This window comes from Stylophora pistillata, chromosome 11 (assembly GCF_964205215.1).
Source record: "Stylophora pistillata chromosome 11, jaStyPist1.2, whole genome shotgun sequence".
NCBI lineage: Eukaryota > Metazoa > Cnidaria > Anthozoa > Scleractinia > Pocilloporidae > Stylophora > Stylophora pistillata.
Genome location: NC_142529.1, coordinates 18,724,368 through 18,747,453, shown reverse-complemented (window position 1 = coordinate 18,747,453; position 23,086 = coordinate 18,724,368). Strand labels below are relative to the sequence as shown.

The 23,086-nt window shown below is 39.9% G+C and overlaps 2 protein-coding genes across 4 annotated transcripts in view; one reads left to right on the top strand and one right to left on the bottom strand.

The window, feature by feature from the left end:
* Positions 1-10,300: 10,300 nt before the first annotated feature.
* LOC148720442 (uncharacterized) lies at positions 10,301-20,009 on the top strand. Its single transcript, XM_088737624.1, has 2 exons — positions 10,301-10,856; positions 16,122-20,009. Exons 1-2 carry the CDS (start codon positions 10,301-10,303, stop codon positions 19,436-19,438), a joined length of 3,873 nt encoding a protein of 1,290 aa, XP_088593750.1. The 3' UTR covers positions 19,439-20,009.
* Positions 19,909-23,086, bottom strand: part of LOC148720441 (uncharacterized) — a 20,311-nt gene continuing 17,133 nt past the window's right edge. For all 3 annotated transcript variants that reach the window (XM_088738632.1, XM_088738633.1, XM_088738634.1), the window contains 2 exons: positions 23,078-23,086; positions 19,909-22,163 (listed from right to left, as the gene is read on the bottom strand). The exon at positions 23,078-23,086 is cut by the window's right edge and continues 438 nt beyond it. In XM_088738632.1, coding sequence (XP_088594758.1) covers positions 21,028-22,163; positions 23,078-23,086 — 1,145 coding nt within the window. In that variant the 3' untranslated portion in view covers positions 19,909-21,027. The remainder of the gene's footprint in view (positions 22,164-23,077) is intronic.

Sequence of the window (23,086 nt, the reverse complement as noted above, 5' to 3'; positions counted from 1 at the left end):
TATAATGTTCATTTGTAGGTATAAACCCTTCTGAATTAACTTTGATGTAATGATTCTCTAAAATCACATTTGATAAAAAATGGTTGAGACTATGATGTCATTATTTTTACTTATCAGCAAATTAAAAAATTCGTTACCTATGGAATTTAAAGACGTTGAAAAAAAGTAAACGATTTTATTCTTGTCGTGCAAGCTACTTCTCAATTTTTATAAACAGCATCGATTGGGCAGATGTACATTTTATCTAAGAAGACTTAAGCAAGCGCAAAAACACTATGGTCGAGTATATATGTCGAATTTTTTTATCAGCATATTGTAAAATATTTTTTTGTAGAAAGTACTTCTCAATGTTTTAAAACAGCATCGAAGGGGCAGATGTAAATTTCATCATGGTAGACTTTAATTTAAACACAGGCGTAAATCACTGTCCAAGAAGATATCATAAAACTGAAATACAGGACATTTTGGTTTAGTTTCAAAAGCTTGCGAACTAATTTTTGAATTGTAACATTTTTAAATCATGGTTCATGAAGTTCATAAACACCGAAACAATGGATAGTATGTGAAATAGGATCAACATCAAAATAAATGTAAATTACCACACTTGATCTGCGGACGCGAGGGAAGTAGTTAACGACGATGTTTCCCGGCGGAATTCATTCAAATTTAAGCAAATGAAGGCCACGTTATCACTAATCAGCAAATCACAATCATAGTAATAGCAAAGTAGAGGCGAATCTTACACAACTTATCACCTCAAAGGCGTCCAATTAGAGCACGCGAGAATCACTTTTCACCTATGGGGTGTTCACTTATTCGTCTGAAATTTTAATAAAAGTCCACTGGTCTAATTTTCATTCCAGTTGATGTGCCTGCGCTGCTTTCGGCACTGGTTGGAACTAATTTTGCCCAGTGGATATCGACCGGCGCGGTCTCCTTTCTGCAACGCGGATAAATTCCGTTGAGATCTCAGCAAACAGCACAGGCACTACTGTTAGCATACCACCAGCCTCCACCTCCTTTTTGAGCGCAATCAGCAGGATCTCTATCTAAGGTACCGAATTCGAAATCCTTGTGGAGACTGAGGGAATCAAAGACCGTCGCATCTATTCCAAAATAAAAACAAAAGGAGTTTTCAAAAGTTAACGATGAAGATAACACCTTGGAGGCCAACAGCTTATTTTTGTCGTAAAAACAAAGTAAACTGAGAAGAAAATTTAACTCAGCAAAAACAGCGTGCTGTTTCGATGAAGCAAATTTCTCTTAGTATTATATTGTGCTGAATCAACATAGCGCCCGGGGCACTTATCTACTTTCGGTGCACCGGGAAAGGCGCTTGTTAGATTAAGGGCACTTTTTGTTTGTTGAAGAAATAGCTGAGTGTGAAACAAAGCTTTGATGTTTATTCGTAAACAAGCAATTATCGCAGAATTTTTAAGACGGGATCTCTGGATTCAAGGAACCGTGCACTCATGGCGACATGATAGCTAAGAAACTGAGACAAAGACCACGATTTGCCGCGAGGCTGTGAGTGAGAAGTTAAAGTAAGATCGACCTGGGCTGATCTCAATGGACATGTACTCCTACACTGATATTACTGAAATAGAATTGGGGTTTTTCTCAGGATGAAGGTCTTTATTGATATCGAAGTGCCTACTGGAATAAGCATGCCCACTCAGGAGAGGCACCTATTAAAATAAGGGTGCTTATTAACAAAAACAAGCTCGAGGGCCTTTGGGGCCACTTAGAGTGGAGACGTTTATTGGAAGGAGGGCGCAAAATCCATTCTTTAAGGCAAATGACAAAAAATATTTTTAATCTCCAATGATGACAATTTATCAAAGTGTATATGACTCAATTTCTTTTAAAAGTATTTTTTCTTTCTTGATATATGTAATAAATGAAAAACGTTTCGATAATGGGAAAAAAAAAATAATTTGAATAACTTTTTGCGGCCGAAATACCGCCAATTTCCATATAAAAGTTTTCCGGGAAACTGGGGACGATAATTGTGCTTTTGACGTCACAGTGTTTGATAACATTGCTACCGCGCGCAGGCGCCTCCTAATTTCTCTTGCTCGGGGCTTCGAATGTGCGAGTGCTTAACGGTAATTTTCGACCCGCACTGTTTAATTTGGTGATGTCTAGCGATTCGGAAAGTAGTGAGACTTTGGATTCTTCAGAAAGTACGTTTATCAAACACAGTGACGTCATAGACGTATATCATGTGACATTTTGGCCGCGCGATCTCTGAGACAATTTCAACATGAAAGTAGCGCGCATTTTGAACGAAAAAAAAGGCTTTCAAAATATTCTCAAGATCTCAAAACTTTACAGTCGTTTTTCTAACATTATCAAGACCAGAATCAGCGGAAACAAATTTGTGTCATATACAATTTAAGTTTTATTGGAGGTTATTGGGAAAAAAATCAAAATTTTGATTAAAGCTCGCAGGTAACATAACTGATAAAATAGTTCATGGAGGAGCGTGGGCTCAACTGTGCATGAAAGAATTGAGAGCAAATCATAGTTTAAAGGTAATACGTAGGAAAAGTCATTATTTGTAGGTTATGTGGGGGTAAGGGTGGGGAAAAGTGACTCTTAGATGGTGAGAGGGAAGTAATAGAGATATTTAGCACCGAGTTTACGTGAAAGGTGAACGGCAAAAGTGACCACGTGCTCTTGTTTTTCCCGCTATTTTTCACGTTTGCCAGTTGCGCTTTGCAGTTTCCACGTGAGAGTAACCTGTTTCGCGTTTGCCGTGTACGTAAGATTTTCTTCACTTCGTCTCTCACAGAGTAGAGGTTAACTACCAGATAAATGGCACCAAAACTATTCTTTGTAAGTCACAGAAGGGCGCCTTCAAATCCACCAGGACGTAAGCTTGCGCGAAGCTAAAGCAGCAAGGTTCATACTATTTTGCATGAAACGTGAAAAGGCATGCTGACGTTTGCCGCTTCACGAAAACGCGGCGCTAAATCTATCGTAAACACCGTTGACTCTTCGGCCAGATTTGTACAGCTCAGCACAGTTCTTAGCTGATCAAAAAATAACAGTAACAGTTAAAATGAATAAATGGTAATAAAGGTATCAGTACGCATGATCATAGAGAATCTTACTCACCTCTCGCTGATGTTTTGTTCTTCACGAGACTATTAAACTCAAACCGAACTTGATTGATTTCCTTGATATTTCTTCCAAGCAGACTGCATTGTTCTTTTTGCAATCTATTGGGGCTGCACGCGTCGATGGTTTTATTTGAAGAGTCAAATAAAGAGCCAGAAAGGGCATAACAGAACCTAAAGGAAAGAAATCTAATTAGACGGTGAAAAGTTACTCCCTCAGGTTGATCCAGGGCTGGTAAGAGAGTTCTGATAAACATTCAGCGAAGGCATATCTGCAGTCCTGGGAGGAGGGAAAAAGAAGATTAAGGTATTTGAAGGTTAATAATGACAGATGAAGGTGGATGTAGCTAGGTAGAGGATAGCAGGTGAACGAAAATGGAGATAACTGAAAGAGGATAGAGGACAATGAACGTACTAGATTAAGGTGGAATGAAGATAGAAGAGGGCAAATGACGGTCTTTGAAGGTAGGGGGTGGTAGATGAAAGTAGGCGACGGTAAATGAAGGTAGATAAAGGTAAATGATATTAGATCAAAGAATATGAAGGTGGACGAAGTCAAATTTAAATAGATAAAAGGCGATGAAGGTAGATGAAGGAAGAGAAAGGTAAGTGGTGGTAATGGAAAGTGATCAAGGCAAGACTATGGTAGAAGAAGAAACACGAATGTAGATGAAGGTGGATGGAGGTAAATGATCGTAAATCTAGGTTGCTGAAGGAATATGAGAGTTAGGAAAGGAAAAACATGCTGAATCAAGGTAGATGAAGGTAGATAGCGAAAATTAAAATTAACTAGATGAGGGTAGATTAAGGTAGCTGAAACAGATAAAGGCAAAGAAAGGGCGATAAATGAAAATAGAGGTAAACGAAGGTAAAACTAAACACTGACTTAACCAACGGCTACTAAACACTGACTGCCAAAAATTGTGTCTACAATGCAGGCCAGCTCACTTCAATAGAATATTCTCAATCAAACGATTAAGCAAGCCAATTTTGGGACTCAAAAATCGAGCTGTTCAGAACACAGTAGAAAACAAAGTTATAGGTCAGATACAATGAAATATATGAAGTTCATATATTTTGAACTGCGGTATTAGATACGTATGATGCACGATCCTCGCAGTAGATAGCGCTATTTAAGCAATAGCGAAAATCAGACCTGAAAAAAAATCAGGCCTGTACGGGATTCGAACCACTGACCTCTGCGATACTAGTGCAGCGCTCTACCAATTGAGCTAACAGGCCTGATTTTTTTTCAGGTCTGATTTTCGCTTTTGCTTAAATAGCGCTATCTACTGCGAGGATCGTGCATCATACGTATCTAATACCGCAGTTCAAAATATATGAAATTCGTATATTTCATTGTATCTGATTTATCACTTTCACGGGTTTAATACGAATCAACTGCTCCCAGTTGGCTTGTTAGCTCAATTGGTAGAGGGCTGCACTAGTATCGCAGAGGTCAGTGGTTCGAATCCCGTAAAGGCCTGATTTTTTTTTTTTTTTTTTTTTCAGGTCTGATTTTCGCTATTGCTTAAATAGCGCTATCTACTGCGAGGGTCGTGCATCATACGTAAAGTTACAGGTAAATCACGAGCGTGAAGGTTCGACTTTGCCTGATAAGCCGGCAGACTGTGACTTATCTAAACCAGTATCGAAAACCTAAGTAGGGGACGAAAAAAGTCCGAGATTGTGGAGAATTTGGGCTTCCGGTTTCTCTTTGGCCGGGTAGAAGAGTACTGGTATCTAAATATTCGTGAGGTCATGGTAGTAAGTCCAGGTTTATCACAGAAGCGAAGTGGGCTTGGAATCTATTGATTACGATCTTTTAAGCCAATGAAATAAAATAAATAAATAGAAAATAAATAAATAGGTAAAATGCCCTTTCGATGTGTAGTTTGGGGTAGTTCGAGTACCTGACTCGAACAAGAATATTTCGCTCCTCGAGATTCCTTTTGAGGGCGATCAAAGGCCAGGGGCGATGAAAAGGCGAAAGAAGTGGACTCAGTTTATGAGTGCATTGTGCTAACTGGACACCGACCTCGAATTCACGCATAGGTTCGATACCGTAACTATCATAAGCCGATCCTGGCTATAAGCTGAGACCGTAAACTTTTAGCTTTCAGATGCTGTTAAATTTTTATGAAAAAGAAGCCATAAGTAGACACCGACTTCGAATTCACTTCTATGTTCGTTACTGCAATCATTTGTCTGTAAGCCAATCCCGTCTATAAGCCGAGACAAAAACTTTTGTTGAAATATCGTAGAAAGGTCCTGAAACGAATGGCGAGCTAAATATGTCAACGGAACGAAAGCCAATGAGCTATTATTCGCTGTAATCGAAGTATCCTGTATTAGATCAAACACTTCTGGAGTGGTTTTCGCCTTCTCGGAGCAGAGTAGTCAGGATATTTAATAACTATTAGCCTTAGTGTCGGAGGTTAGGGGTGGATATTTACGGAGCCGCGAAGCGGCGAGGTAAATATTCACCGCTAACCACCGGCACTGAGGTGAATAGCAGTTTTAGTATATAATATAACAGTGAGATAATATATACCACCAAAAATTGATTTTAATTCATACATTCCAACAACGATTCCAACATTTTCACGTTCGAGTTTACGCAAGATTAATTTGCATTTGTAAACAAAACTTTTCTCGCTGGTTTTTATCGATAAACTCCGGGTTAAAGACTTAAACCATAATCGTTCAATACGGCCAAACCAAATTTAGTCGTTTTCTTTGTGTTTTCAGGGAGTGCTTTGTCGTTAATTTGAGTGATTTCTTCGCTTGTCACGGATGTAAACCGGGACGCCATTTTTTCCCGAGTTGCTCGGAGCTAAATAGCAAAGGATATTCGGAGTTTGACTATAGCCAATCAGAGCGCGCCTTCAATGCTATCCACCTTTTTAGTATATACTAAAATGCAATATTGGGAAGCGAAGCCTCAGCTAATTTCTGTCAGATTGTGTTACTTAGCCGTGGGAACGGCCGTTTCTGATCGGCCTGTTGCGGATGTTGTCAAAAAAGGTCAAATCCGGCACTGTAAATCTCGCTTCTATTCATTCTTTACAGGAATGTTATCCGCGGATAAAATGTACTGCTTAAGGTGAAGGAATTGTGCAGTGATTCAAAGTGAAACGGGCTTGAGAAGAAATTCCAGAGGAGATGATGGAGAAATCATCTACAACATGCGAGATTTCGAACGCGCTCAACGGCACAGAAGATGAGAGCGTTCACACAGATGAAATTGCTGGAACTGTGGACGATGGGATGGCCTTGTGGCCGACAGCAAAGACGAAGAATTAACACTCATTCTTGAAGTTATCACTGAAAAAAACGGCTCCATTGAAATAAAAGTAATTGAGTAACTATAATTTTGAGTAAGACTGGTAATTTGCGTGTGTTGATGATCGCGCGGCTTTTAGTCGAATATACATTCGATTTACAGTATTCTCTCTTAAGAATTTTGTTATTAAAGAAATACGCTGCCGTAAGCCGAATCCCCAGTCTTGTTAGCATTTGATTAGTTCTCAGTTTATTTTCGTGCAAAAATCGCTCAGCTTTTTAGGCAAATAAATAGGGTGCATTTCAAGCCTAAGGATTTCTCAAGCGACCGGCTCTCTCGTATCTACCGGTACAGCCGGCGATGTGAGAGAATCCTTGCATTCTTTGCTCTTTTGAAAATTTAAAATTTAACAAGAACTCGGTGTATCAATTGCCACAACAACACCTAATAACATTCGCCACCTAAATTAGAAGACTGATTACAATTTGTAAATTCCCGCTCGAAAGATCTAAGACGATGTGCCGATTACAAAATTTATGTTCTTGTTTATGTCCGACGACATCAAACAAATTCCAAGTTATTTGCTTCAAAACTTTGTAAGTCTTACATAAGGGAAATAAGAACGATATTGATGTAAGATTCAAGAACCTGGCTTGAGAAGACGACGGTGTCCAGCTTGAACTTGCGGTTACTAAAGTCGGCAAAAATTAATGTATCGTGCCACTTTCCCGTAGAATCCAGACTTTTCAACCGACTTGTTAACATTCTGTCCCTTTTCTATTTTTCAATACGCTAATGGCTCGTTTGAATTTGGTCACTCTATGTTGTTCTCCCTGTCTTCCATCTCACCGCTTTGAGTTGCAATTTCGGATTCAATCGCCACGTATTCCGAAATATGATTAAAATCGGAGTCATCGGAGAAGAAACTTTCGACAGAACAACAGGAAATATCGGACATAATGATACGAAACTATCACTGAAATAACCAAGGAAATTACTAATTTTACAAAACCCTCTTGCGTGCACGAGAAGAACAAATACTTACTATTGTGACGTAACGGCACCCAGTCCCCTCTTTGCTCGGCCAGACATTTTATTTACGGATTATAGAGCTTGATAAAAAATTCTGAAAACCGTAAAATACCACTAATGTTGCTAAAGCATGTTCTAGAATCATATATTTTGATATTAAAAAAAAAGCCTCCTAGGGACTTTAAGATAACGCGAAGAATGTAAAGACAGTGAATGAGTTGGGAGTAACCGGATCCTTGCGTTTGCGCAAAGATTTCTGGGATCCTCGCGGGACAAACATTTCAGCCAGCTAAAAAGAAATGTACGGCGAAAGGCATTTTCGATATTCGGAAAAAAAACATTTTTAGAGAGATCAACGCTTTTTCGCCGATTACGAGTAGCACACGACATTGGGAGCTCCGCATGTTTTTTCCTATTTCTCATTAATTCTCGATTGGACTCTCCTCCATCTTCAAGCCACAGCCCATTTTACGTCCTGCTATGGCTTTTTGTTATTCCAGGCAAATTTTACAGTCTATTTCGTTATCCATCGCTATCTCAAGATTGGACCCCGGTGTATGGCGGCGATTAATTCACTTTGGCATCTCGAGGGTGAAACCTACTCCACGCGGAACTCGTGGTGGTCGAATGAGATCATGCACTCCTCCTTCCTCTACCACTTTCCTGGATCGTACTAATAATTTATGCGCCATTCCTTCTCTGGAATCAACATTTTGTTCACCAACGGTTGGAAATTTACCGGAAAGACGTGATTTGCATATTCCTCCTCCGTCCCAATTAAATATTCAACTTGACACCTTTCCCATCGGCTCGATAAACAACCAACCCGTCACGGCAATCGGATCGCAAAATCGCCATCGCACCTCAAGTACGGCACCCCGAGGCCGTAATCCGTCCAATATCTCCGTGATAAGCTGTCGACCGCGACGAGAGGAACACGAGTTTGGCATGAACATCTTACTAGCAAACTCACAGTCGTTAGCGCCTAAAATCGACGAAGTGCGATCTGTGATGTTGGACGTAAAGCCTGATTTAGGTTTCTTTACAGAAACTTGGTTACGTGAGACCATCAGTGACAGCCAAATTAATATTCCTGGTTACTCGTTTATCGCAAGAAATCGTCGTGTGAATGTCCATGGTGGTGTAGGACTTTACATCCATGATTCCATCACATTTAAACCACTCGATGAATTTTCGGACCCTGATTTTGAGTCACTTTGGGTGTGGCTTAGGCTGAGGAGGCTGCCCAGAGGATTCCCCTGCCTGGTTGCTGGCACTGTCTAACACTCACAGTTAGGCGTTAACAATAGTAGTATGCTTAAGCACCTTACTACTACACTGACTGACATTGTGGGCCAGTATCCCGGTTGAGGTATATTCGTGTGCGGTGAGTTTAATCGGTTGAGCCTTAGCCGCCTCACATCGCAGTTAAAGTTGAAGCAAATCATTTATAAGCCAACGAGAGGCGATAAGATACTGGACCTCGTTTTGACCAACTTGTCACATACGTATGACGAGAACGCCGTTTACACCCTGCCACCGTTTGGTCTTTCAGATCATAACGTGGTCATCGTCCGCACTAAAAAGAGGCTATCCCGCGCTGGGCCTAGCAGCAAGTTAATTTCGAGGCGTGACACACGTGCTAGTAGAAAAGCCGAACTAGGACGATTCTTATTTTAGCGGTTGATTGATCCATTTTGGATTCTGCCCCTAACAATGATGATCGCTCTAGACAACTGTGTGACATCATCACTGCAGGACTGGACGCTATCATGCCCGCAGTGAAATCTAAGGTTCATCTTAATGACCCTCCGTGGATTACTCCTGAATTTAAGACTCTAATCGCCACGCGTCAGCAAACTTTTATGTCAGGGGATTTAGCCAGCTTCCGTCGCCTTCGAAATACTGTTAACCGGGTTCGGAAAACTCTTCGTGAGAGGTTTTTTGCTTCTAAAGTTGAACACCTAAAGAACACTAAGCTCTCCCGATGGTGGCGGGAGGTCAAGCGTATCGCTGGGATGACCCCTGCGTCAGGTTCTGACAGTCTGCGCTCGCTACTCTACGTTGAGGGACTGGATCACCATCCCCCAGACCGTGATGTCGCAAACGCTATCAATTCTGTCTTCCTGGACCAAATGAAGTCTTTCTCGCCACTCGATGCTACTCCACCCTTCGAAGCGAACTCGGTGGTGGTAACCATTTCTGAGGTCGATGTTTTGACCGCAATCGGAAAGTTGAACCCCCGCAAGGCTGTGGGTCCCGATGGGATACCTAGTTGGGTGTTTAGGGAATATGCTGACTTTATAGCTCAGGAAGTGACTTCTATCCTTAATTGGAGCTTTGCTGAGCAACAACTTCCCCCATTTTGGAAGCTGTAGGATGTGGTACCCATTCCTAAACAGAACCTATCGAAGTCATCAACAAGCACTTACGACCCATTTCCCTCACAGCAATAATTCCCAAATTAGCCGAAGACTTCGTGGTATCTACGTTCATCGCTCCGGCTGTGTTGAAAATTATCGATCCCGACCAGTTGGGAGCCTTACCGAAATCCTCCACGGCCCTAGCTCTGACGTCCATGCTCCATCACTGGACGAGCGCAAGTGATGGCACGGGATCTGCGGTCAGGGTGGTACTGTTTGACTACCGCAAAGCTTTTGACTACATTGACCATCAACTGCTCACTCATAATTTTTACAGTCTTGATATCCCTCGGGGTGTAGCACGTTGGGTAGTCGACTTCTTAGTGCATCGCTACCAACGCGTATAATTATCTGCTGATTGTTTCTCTGAGTGGGTCCCCGTACCAGCTGGTGTACCTCAAGGAACAAAATTGGGGCCATGGCTCTTGTTGCTAATGATAAACGATGTAAGAATTCCCCAGGTTCAAACTTGGAAGTACGTTGATGACCCGACGGTGGCAGAGATCGTCCCGCGTAACGCATTAGGTGACGCCCAAACCGCTGTTAAAGTGGTGGAGGATTGGTCCAAAGCACGGAAGATGCAGCTTAACGCTGACAAATGCAAAGTTATGGTCATCGATCACAAAAGGCAGAATCACCATTTCACTCCCCTCTTGGTAGATGGCAAAGAATTAGAGACGGTAGAGTCGGCCAGGATCCTAGGCGTGACTATTTCGTGTAACCTTAAGTGGAACAACCACATCAATGATGTTATAAAAAGAGCAAACAAACGATTATACTGTTTAGTCCTTCTGAAGAGAGCCCGCGTTCCAGCGGATGACGTAATTAATTTTTATTGTACAACTATACGTCCTGTTCTGGAATACTACGCACAAATATTCCATCATGCGTTACCTGCGTATCTTAGTGATGACATTGAAAGGGTCCAAAGACGCGCATTATCCATCATTTCACCAGAACTGTCATACCCTGATTCTTTAGAAAGGCACAGTTTAGCTTCGCTCTATGACAGACGCATTAAATTATGTACGGATCTGTTTTTGTCTGTCTCAAATCCATCTCACATATTATATAATTTGCTGCCAGAGCGACATCTTTCAGCTTACAATACTAGACACCGGCGCGTTTTTAACATGCCGTGCTTTCGCACTGATCGTTTTAAATCTTCATTTATCCCGGCTATGTGTGCGTGTGCTAACCTAGATTTTTAGCTATTCCACTGCTGTATATTAGTTATAGTTGTTGTATTAGTAATTTTATTTAGGTCTTAGCATTTTTGTAATTGGTTGTCTTATATAGTCTTATATAATCAAATGAATAAAGGCTGATAGTTTCGAAAGAAACTGTTTGGGGCTGCGTCGGTAGGAGTAACGAGATAACTTGGATACATCAACAAAGTTGAAATGGTAAATTGGCCACCGTAACGATTACAAAAGCTGACGTTTCGAGCGTGGTGGGAGTAACGAGATAACTTGGATACATCAACAAAGTTGAAATGGTAAATTGGCCACCGTAACGATTACAAAAGCTGACGTTTCGAGCGTTAGCCCTATATAATCAGAGATTGTGAAAAGCACGCAATTCAGCCTATGGCTGCAATGTATTTTATTTGGTAATAAACTATCTATCTCTATCTATCTCAGTTTTATCATATATGATTGAGATAGTTTTAATACAAGGTAGGTGTAAGTTATGGTGGAAATTACCCTGGAATATATTATAAAATATAACGATAAACTTCTCTCCTTGGGTAAAATCTATTGAATTGTGAAATCGTCATCGTGCAATGGTCTCGATGTATTACAAAATTAGCAATAATCGCTAGGAAACAACTCATTTAAGTCTTATCAGTTATATATATGATGCAGAGCCTGTCTTCATACTTGTCGGAAATAAACAACTTACGATATCTGAAAATATACCTCCTCAAGGAAGAGTTTTCAGCGTGATGAAAATACTTTTTTAACCGAGCTGTTGTTCTTTGAAACGATGGAATAAGCGATGAAAAACATGAGGATTCTCCTGTGTCAAGCGGATAGTTTGTTTGAGAAAAATCCAAACGTTTTTGAGCTGTAAGATCACTGGACCTCCAGCAAAAACTGTAGACGTATATTCAGTTATGCATCGCTCCTTAAGCCATTTGTACCGACTGTACTGAGAAATATTTGTAATGAATTGCCAAGAAATAACTCATTAAAGCCTTTTCAGTTTTATTCAATAGCGTTAGGTGTACTTCTACCTATTTTCTTGGCTTGTAATACAAAAGACCGCTGATACAGCTACCTCGAAACAGCATGAGATTAAAATGGAATGCTTGAGCATTGAATATTATCGTGATACATTAAAGTGATTTAACACCTACATTGCTTACTTGTTGTGATCTATGAGAACGAACCAGCGCTGGTAATCTGTTTAAAACTGAACCTTTTCTTCTGCGAAAAAAGGCTTTTAATTCAACGCGGGGAAGGGATTTTTCTAAGTCTTGTTTAACTGAGAATTCATCCGTTGTTTTAGAAATGGGAACAAAAGTTAAGCCCTCACTGAGAACGGATTTTTCTGAATCGGAAAGGGAAATATTCTCAGTAATGGTAACTACAGTTTTGAAGTTTTCTAGTGATGAGTGGTGAGCAATTTGGGAACCGACAAGTTGGTCAAGTTTTTGGGGCCTTAATTTAGTTCAAATGATTGAAAAGTTTGGAATTAGTTCCCTGAATTTTGGCGCGGAAAGATTTACTAAAACTGCTGGACAGATTTTGGAAAGTTCAGAGCGGCATTGTAGAATTTGTTCGGTGAGGTAATTACGTTTTTTCATGACAAAGAAGGTGTAACACCTCAAACAAAGACTCTTTGGAAACGCTTCAGATTCCAAAGTCTAAAAGGACTACCCCAGTGGGCCAGTGCGCATCATTAAATTTTCTCCTCAAAAAATGTCGCCACGATATTAATTAACTTAATTTCATTCGTAGTATCAGATTTTCCAATCTTTCCTCTGAAAAGTGGTCGGCACTAAAAGGCCTACGAGAGAGCTGCGTGTAACCCTGAGGTTAAATTTGTGATAGGCTTCAACTTCAAATTTTGGATAGTGATTTAATGGTGAAAATGTCGTTCATTCTCCATTCACCGGAACCGGAGACGGCAAGTAATTACACTTGTTTATAGAAAGTCCAGCTAATTCCTATTTCTAGGAGTTTTAGGATAGGCATTGCGTATCACGTCAGTGGTGTACAAATTCTTGATTTCCTTTCGTCTGTTGCATCAACAACAGGAATATTGTTAGGGAAGTATATCCCTTCTGTTTCAGTAAGTAATTCCAATCGGCAGGAGCGATGTAACAGTCTTGTCAGTTTAAGATGAACCCAAGAGAGGGGATAATATGGTCCTAAATACATTTTAAAATTTCACTTTTTATTCGTAAGCGTTAGCGAAACAAACTGCAGACGTTTTGTTGGGACGGTCAACATTCCACTTCCGCGGCAACGAAAGACGATTTTCATAATGGATAGCAATAACTTTTTTAGGGCCGACCTTTCTTCAAAGAGGTGCGAGTTCGTGATAAGTGCGTATGCTTTAGGGACAGGGTTTGTGATAGGTTTCGATGTCAACAATAAGATTTGTGATGAAATGAACTTTTTAATATTTCGAACTGTTTAATGTCTCAGAGTTGTCATTGCAAATACGTCACTGGCCTAAAAACGGTTGCTTCCCTTTCCCCAGTTGTGTAAATGACTATGACACTGAAATGCAAAAAAAAAATTCCTTCTAATACACTAAGTTATTGCAATAAGCGTTGGCGATACAAAGTATAACGGTTAAGTTATCAGTTCGTGTTGACCCTAAGAAATCTTGCATACCCTTTTAAACTACTTTTTATGTCGCTTAAAAAAACACGGTAAATAATGCACTCAATGATGTTCAGCGAGACTTGTGTCGACGTAGGAGCAAGGGCACCGATTGTTTGACCAATTTATTTCATTCACGCTGCTAGTTGAAACGCCCCGCTACCTTTACGACATTTTCTAGTAGCAATCAGTTGCTTTAGTTTCAGTATAACGTGATCAATTGTAGCAAGCATTGGTTAGGAATTTGCGGTTTCATGTTCACTCAAAGTTAAATTCGTGTTTAGGAAATCAAATAGCTCTTCAAAAATGTAGTGCGCACATTTCAGGTAACGCCCTAGGCATAATCACGCATGCGTGCATTTTAAAGACCACTCGTAACAACCGTAATAGTTACTTATCGCGCAACCGCTACGATCAGAAGATCAATCAGCTACAGGCTACCATTTGGCTACCCTTGGGTTATAAACTTTCTGCTATCTTCTGTGCGATTTGTGACCAAAGTAAGTTTCTTATCATTTACCTTTATTGTCATTATTACCAAATTGTCTAATCTTTGCTGTCGTGATTAAGATACGTTCAGTGCCAGTAGTCTTAGTTCAGTTTTCTACTATTCCACTACTTTTAATGAAATGTTTTCAGCACTCCTTTTATGCTGTGAGTTGTTAGTTGGGTTTTACGAAAACTAAGACCCTAAGACCTAAGACCTAAGATCGTCTTAGTTTTAGAGATTACGAAATTGTAATTCAAACAGGTCTCGAATTATCTCCTGTCCGATCCTTTCCGCCAAGTTTTAGGCTAAATTAAACGGTTTTTTTTGGGGTCTTAGTTTTCTTACTCTCTAAAACTAAGATCCTATCTTAGTTTTGGTAATCACGAAAATTAAGACTCCCATCAAACCATTCTGTGAACTCTTTATCAAGTCGAATTACGAATGTTCAAAGACTATAATCCGTAAAACAGCGAAAAACTACTATCACATATACGCGTGCTAGACGATCCGCTTCCTTTAACAATTTGCAGACATATATTATCAGCATTGTGGCTTTATAAAGAGGATGAAAGCCATACACTAACATATAATCGTACATTAAAAATATGCCTTATCCCTATTGGTCTTTAATTTTGTTGTTTATCCTTTAAATCATAAAATTGGCTTTCCATTGAAGATGGATGTTTTCCTTCGTGTCTCTGCGATCGAGATTGCGTTACCTGTGTTAGAGCTAAATAACGTATGCGCACGCGGTAGAAACTAGGATTTGGATCGTTCGCATACCTGATCGTCAAGTATGATGGCGACTTTTGGTTGTTTTACTGATTATAGTCTTTGAACATTCGTAATTCAACTTGGTAGAAAGTTTACAGAATGGTTTGGTGAGGGTCTTACTTTTCGTAATCACGAAAACTAAGAGGGGTCTTAGTCTAAGACCTCAGTCTCAATTTACTGTTAAATTTGACCTAAAACACGGTGGAAAGGATCGTACAGGATATAATTTGACAGATTAGATCTGTTTTGGTTACGATCTGACTTTATATTTCGACTGATTTGATTTTAGCAGGTCTTAGTCTTTGTAATCTCGAAAACTAAGATGGGTCTTAGGTCTTAGGTCTTAGTTTTTGAGGGTCTTAGTTTTCGTAACACCTCTTGTTAGTTATGTCTATTAAATGTCTTTCTGGAAACCACCTCATTAATCATCAAGTACCGATTGTTATGTTTCTTACATGCCTATGTAGGTAAATGCTTTATCTCAGTTGCACCGTTTTTTATTTTTTTTTCACTGTTTTTGAGTTCTAACTTACAGATCTTCCTACAACACACTACACTACTCTACTCTATTTTGTCTACTAATTTGTACCGCAACTACTGATAAACAGTAGCTGTTTAATTAGCTAATATTGGACAATTAAAAACAGCTTGAAGTTACATTTATCATCCTAATTATTTTTCTTTCACACTCTTTAATGCAGACCGCACGAAAAGATACTGCAACCAAAATAGATGCTCAGTCTCAGTTGCCGAGATTAAAACGTTGAAGGTTGACGGATAAAAAAAAGCCGTTTAGACAGCTGACAGTTAAATTGTAAATTGTAGGTCACTAGACGGCTAATTTGTTGGAATGCCGTTGATAAAACGAACTAAACGCGGTAATTTGGCTGTAATTTTTTGGAATAACGCTTTTGTAAAGAATTGTTTTATCGATAAATGACTAACGTTTTACGACACCGGACGTGTTTTCGCATCGGAAGTCAGTTCTGTTGCTAACCAGGTTTACTTGTGACTAAGAGTTAATGGACTTACATAGATGCATTTCTGTGAGATATCAAAACTTTTATTAATAACGAACAGAACATGATCCCAATAAAGGTAAATCGTTTTAGTTGTTAATTTAGGTTACCTAAGACATTTGACGGCTAACAGGACGAGTTATAACTTGGCGGGAATTCTTTTATAAAAATACAGCATACACAGGAGGATCGCTTTTTGTCAAGGCCCCCAAAGATTTCCTGAAAATTGACCTCGCTAACGTTACATTTTCTCATTGCAGAGCAAAGATAGGATGCGTAATATTCATTGAGACTACTAAAATTCGTAACCAATCTGATGCACACAATTTATTCCTTAACTTTAGAAATGTAACTGTTGAACGGTGGAATGGGTTGAACCACAAATGTGTGGCAGTTGAAGTCTTGCTTAAAAATGGAAACATTGACATAGAGCGGTCCACGTTTAAAAGGAAGACAAGAACAACTGTGGCTGGTGCTTTGCGAGTGATTACCACGTACGGTAAGACTAATGTGACAATTTCGAAATGCATTTTTGAGGACATTGCTGTGATAGCAAGACAAGGAACCTTTCTCCAAATACTAGCCGGGAGTGGTAATGCCGGCATGGCAATGATTTCGGACAGCTTGATAGTCAGCAATTTAAGAAAAAAGAAAGCCCTAATGATAAGTCCCAAATACCGCATCAAGTTGGTGAATGTCACGTTAAACTCTTTTAAAGTCGGATTGCACATAGAATCATCAGCTCCGAAAAACTGCTCATTTCCGATTGATATCATCATTGAAAACTGTTCTTTTCTCGACAATATTTATGATGCGATATTCGTTTTATTTGATCCTACATCAGTCAAGTTACTCATCAGAAACACTCACTTTATCAGTAGTAACGATACCGTACAAATGTACCAAAGTAAGAAGAACTATGCAATTCACCTTAATATTCCACCACTCAAAAACATTATGTCCTCAAAGGCAGTCGTAGAACTTGAAAATAACATTTTCCACTTTAGACCACCCAGTTATTTCTCTCTTCTGTTTGAGGGGAAGAAAAAAGTGGCAATAAGGCGCTCGCACTTTCGTAATTGCATCAGTGCTCATGGACGTCAATGGATCAAAAAAGATTCAGGATACCTTTATCAGAAAGTAACTGGCGCAATTTCTGTCTTGTTAAGTCCAGATAAACCACAGCGTTTGGGCTGCGTGAATTCAAATAGTAGTCAGGAAGTACATCCTTCATGGAACTACAGCAGTAGCGTGCTGTTTGAGGATACAATCTTTGAAGAAAACTTTGGAGTGGCAGTTGGTGCTGTCTACATCAGTAATGGTTTCACGATATTCCGAAGATGTATCTTTCGTGACAATTTTGGCGTTCAACAGGCTGGACACGTCTACAGTACGTATGGAACTGGTGGAATAGATTTTTTGGATTGCTTATTTTTCCGAACAAAGCAAGACGTGACCATAAGCAACGTGACCACATCAAAGACAGGCACATTCATTTATTCTGAAAGCGCAGGTCCACTAAAGCTTGTAAACACATCTATGATCTCACTGATCGCAAATAGGAGCACTTACCCAATTCTTGATATCTCTAGTGGAGGATTTGTTGATATGGACGAAAACTGTGAAATAAAATGCAGCGAAGGACAAAATCTTCTTTTGGAAAATAATACACATTTTCTTTACACGGAAAAAAATAAGCGCTCATGCGTACTGAACGTCACTGTTCTGAAATATTCTTGCCGATCCTGCCCTCCTGGTTATTACGGCCTAAAGAAGGGGATGTCGCGAGGATTAGCTGTGACATCTTTTGTTCATTGTCTGCCATGTCCATTTGGGGCTATCTGTATTGAAAACAATATTGCCGCAAAGCCCAATTTTTGGGGTTATCAAACGTCTGGACATCCTCAGTCGCTGGAGTTTTTAGCCTGTCCGGAAGATTACTGTCCTTCAACTACTACAAAATATTACAACAGTTGCCAGGGGAACAGGAACGGCACCCTCTGTGGACAATGTGCAAAAGGTTTCACTGAAACCCTTTTCTCAACCGAATGCCGCAATTCAACAGAATGCAGCCACTTCACTGTGTGGATCGTAACAATGGTGCTAACAATCGCACTAGCGCTCTACCTTTTGAAGAAGCCTCCGATACTTGTTATCCTTAGGAACCAAATATTTTGGTTTATCAACACAGTGAAAAATCAGGCAGAAGACAACTCAGAACCCATCGCTGATGGTGAACATTCCGACAGCGGCTATCTAAAAATAACATTTTATTTCTATCAAGCGGCTGAGACTGTAATGGTTGGTTCGATGCATGAACTTGTTGGAAAGATACCTTTCCTTCACTTTGTAATTTCTTCCTATAACTTCCATGTTCAATCGGTCAATGAAAGCCTTGGCTGTCCAATAGCAGGACTCTCCGCAGTAACTAAAGAGCTTCTTCTCTCTGGTACAGTCCTTTTGACAATGGCGAACCTTGCTGTCATTTATGGCGTGCATTTTGTTGTTAATGTATTTACGGGCAAGAGAAAACCATACCTTATACATTATATGGCCGTTGTCGTGGAGGTACTTTTGCTTGGATATGAAAGGCTGGCAGAAACAGCCTTAGAGCTAATGAACTGTGTATCCATCGGATCTGGAAAGTGGTTGTTCATCGATGCCAATGTCCCTTGCATGCAATGGTGGCAATATCTCCTCCTTGCTTACATCGCAGTATTTGTAATCCCCTTCATCATTGTCCTTTACTATGGATCCTACCAGCTCTACAAATCTTCCATAACAGGAGCTGAGTTTATAGCAGCCTGCATGATCCCCCTGCCATTTCTTATCTATTGGTTTATGAAGAAAATACTGAAAAGGATAAGACAAGAGTCAACCAGCAGCGTGCTAGTCGTCAACCATGATGTTTTGGAGATACTCCATGGTCCTTTTCGACCCCCAAGTGGTGATGACGAAGGAACGCTGTATTGGGAGAGTGTGCTAATTGGCCGAAGGTTCATCCTGCTCGTGTTTAAAGTGTTCATTGCAGATATGATGCTGCGTATGGTTTCCATGGCTACAGCTTGCCTACTGATAACACTTCACCACAATTCAAGGAAACCTTATCGCAGTCCTCTGGCTAATAAGGCTGAGACTTGTTCTCTCGCAGCTTTATCTGTGATGTCTATCATCAATTTGGCCAAGGCAACCCTGATTTCGTTCGGCATTACCATCAGCGGACCAACTGCATTCTTTATGGAGGGTTTGGAATGGCTAGAGGTTGGCTTCTTGGCATTTGCTCCAGCGTTGGTGTCCCTTTTGGTCGCATTCGCTGTTTTGTCTCAGCTGGTAAGGCTGTTGCGTTTCTTTGCCAGTCGATTTCTTCATTGCTTCTTGTTGCTTTGTTCCTGTCCTTTGGATATGGACCAAGAACGAAGACCTCTTCTACATTTTGCTGAACAGCACTGACATCGAGGATATTAACAGGATATTGCGAAATTTGTCTCCAAAAGTTTAAATTAACTATGTTTAGTTTTTAGTTTTATGTGCTCCAGTTTGCAAGGTTAAAAATTAGTCAAAACCATTTTATTGGCTTTACTTCGGATGATATGATCCTATTCACAATTTTCAATTCGTTTATTAATAATTTGAATGAACTAATGCTTTATTTTGATGTGCTGCTCAAAAGATTTTTGTTTACAGATCTAGTGAGATTTTTTTGCAGTTTTTCAGCCCTATTGAATGTTGGCTAAGGCGTTGCTGCGCTTGGTTTGTAGCCCTTCGATTTCGATCCAATTTTTTCCTAGTCTGGCCCTCACTTTGTAAGAATGTTTAAAAAGTCTATTCTCCAACATGCAAAAAGTACAAAAAAATAATCAACTTAATAAAGTTGATCAAAATCCAGTCAGACTTGGTATATTGAAAAGCTTACACAGTCACCTCAGCAATTAATTTATTTATAGTCGGGTTTTACGTTAACTGACAATCCGTTAAACTAAAAAGCGATGTTAAATACCCATAATAAACTAAATGAAACTTAGCGGTTTAGACTATGCACGAGTCAATGCATTCGCTCGATATTTTCCATATCTATCAACAATAGGAAGCAAAGTTCGTTGAATAACGCTATATAATATGTATGGGTTAGAATAATAATTGTTTCAGCGACGTGAAAATCTAACAATTTTCGCACAAGTGTTTGAAATTCTTTCCGTTTGCTTGTCCTTATTTTGTTTGCTTTTTTTGTCATTGTCGATAAAGAGAAAACAACTCTATCGTTGCAACACACCTTTCATGTCATTGCTTCCGTGCCAATAAAGAGGAAAAGACTTAAAGTTATCTGACAACTAAACCGAGAATTTATTGATTTCAATTTAACACTAGCGTGCACTTGAGCTTTATAGCCCAGATCCCCGAAGGTGCCCTAGGACTCACAGATATAAGGTTTTGATGTAATATTTCCGCCAGCCCCATTCTTCACGCGCTATACTTCATCTTGAAGAAACTTTGTTTTACAGGCACTTGTATATATTGACAACGACAAAATACTTCTCCCTTACGTTCTTACAAGTATTGAGTTTTAAAGCATCAATCTATCAAGGGAGGCAAAGATAGTATGCCTTAGATGAGTCTAAGTAGCTTGAGCCAGGCTCACGGTTAACTTGGGCACGAACCAAAAAGCAAGCGCGCGCAAAAAAACAGTGCGATTAGTCCGTTTTCTTCACTGCAACCGCCGTTTCCCACCTTTTGCCCGATCCTTCGCACGTCTCCAATGACTGACCGCAAAGAATATGTTCAATTTAAACTTTCTCGCATTTTAAATCAATCATAGAGGTTCGGGGGAGTCTGGTTACTAAGTATCCAGGGTCTCTCTCACTCGAATAGGATAACTTAAATTGTGCCGTTTGTTGTTTAAATAATTTACAATTTGGTGAGAAAATTCATTACTTTACGAGGCAATTCCTTATTAAATTGCACGCAAAAACCGATAGCGCACGAGTCGCGAAGCGATGAGCGCGATATCGGTTTACAAGTGCAATTTAACACAGAGAACAAGTTTATTGTAAAATGATGACATGTTGCTTTCCAATATCAGTAACCAGCAAGTTACCATGTTTTGAAATTGCCATACCCCAGGGTGATTGGATTTCTTGATAAAAGGAACTGAGAAATTCACCATCCAGGGTAAACATTTGCAGTCTATTGCTACGGTTGTCACAGACGATCAGGTTATCAAAAGTGTCAACAACAAGGCCGCAAGGATAATCCATCAGTCCTTCACCAGACCCCTCGCAGCCAATATTGAAGAGAAATTCACCCTCCTCATTGAAAACCTTGATACAGTTAGCAATGTGATACGACACAAAGAACTTGTCGCGATGATAAAAAACACAAGCGGGGCTATCGTCGCAATCCGGAGCACTAAAGGAGTGTAGTAATTGTGCACCGTCCTGGGAAAGGACCTTGATTTTGCGGTCAGCTTTATCACACACGATCACGTGACCAGCATCATTATCATTTCTGACAAAAACAGTCGAAGGACGAATCACGCGCTCACTAAACTTTCGAATAAACTGACCATCATCAGTGATTAGAGACATTTGAGTTGAACCCTCAATGCTATGAATGACTACCATATCACCACTCCTTAAGAATGCTACAGACAAAGGATGATTTATCGTCACAGCTTCACCAGTTGGCGATTTCAGCTCGCCTCCCATCGTCCTGAGGTATTTCAAATTCTCATCAAAAACCTGAAGTCGGTTATTTAACGTATCTACCACGGCAATGTCTCCTGACAATTTATTCTGTACAATACTGCGAGGCCCATTAAATTCTCCTTCTCCACTTCCGCGTGACCCACACGACTTAATCACTTTATACCGATGTGGCTTCACGTTCACTCTCCAGGGACTACCGATCAGTGGCCATCCATTAATCTCGATCGTAACGTTGTGTCGCCCAGCGCTCTTTGGTTTGTAATGTACTGCGTAGTTACCATCTTTTAAGTCTATGGTTTCTGCTTTTACTTCCCACGTTGGAGATCTGATAATGACGGTCACGTGTTCTTGTTCGTTGTAAATCTGTTTTCCTTCTGAATCTCGTGTAGTTATCGTGAAGTTAGCTTCAGCGCCCTGTTCACCTTCTTTTAAACCGTTTCCTTCAGCTTGTGACTTCGAGTGGTCAATAATTTCTAAGTAAACAAACGGACAGTCAAAAACAAACAAAGAAAAAAAATAAGAGAAATGAAAGCAAATTGACTAAAGGCTAAGGCAATTTTCGCTTAGAAAATTTCTCAACAGGTTGCTTACAAAATATCGGCTGCTGAAGTTTGACCCTTCCCTCTTTATGTACACTAGATGAAACGATGTACACTTTATGTACACTAGATGAAAGGGTGTCTCAGACGCATGTCAGTAGCACATAGCTTTAACTGTAAAATCTATGTCAAATGCATGCAAATGCATGTAAATGCATGCAAATGCATTCAAATGCATGTCATGAGCACAAGCTTAGACTGTAACCAAAAAGGGAAGTATTAACAAGTTGAGGTCTTTTACTAGTTTGCATCTGGTCAATTGAGCTCCTCTAAATGCATATCAAGAATCAGTTTTGAACGTTCTTTACCCATAGGTACCAAATTTGATTTTAAGACCCAAATGATGACATAGTTATGCTCGACATCATAACGCTTCGGTAAGTTTGGTAACGCCCATCACAACCGAAACCAAACTTCAACTTTATGGAAAATTTTGAGTACCTCAGGTCAAGTTACGTTTTCTTTCAGGGTCCCCACTTACTTCCTAGATGTTAGCTATTAATTAGAGTAGTTTCTATTGAACAGGTTGTGGTACTTTCGTTATTGAACCTGTGTTGAAGTAGTAATCCAAACGTAATGATTCAATCCCAATCTATTCGCTCCGACCAAGGGCTGACGCTCGAAACGTCAGCTTCTATAATCGTAACGGTGGCCAATTTACCATTTCAACTTTGTTGATAAATTCAAATTATTTCGTTACCCCCACCGACGCAGACCCAAACAGTTTCTTTAGAAACTATCAGCCTTTATTCAATCCCAACCTACATGTGACAAGTAGTGATATTTACCTGGATTTG

What these genes read in the sequence shown, in the direction of transcription:
- LOC148720442 (XM_088737624.1), top strand. Translation starts at nt 10,301, where the DNA reads ATGATAAACGATGTAAGAATTCCCCAGGTTCAAACTTGGAAGTACGTT. An exon ending in TGATTCTTTAGAAAGGCACA is followed by an intron (nt 10,857 to 16,121) that starts GTTTAGCTTCGC and finishes GACGGCTAACAG; the next exon opens with GACGAGTTATAACTTGGCGG.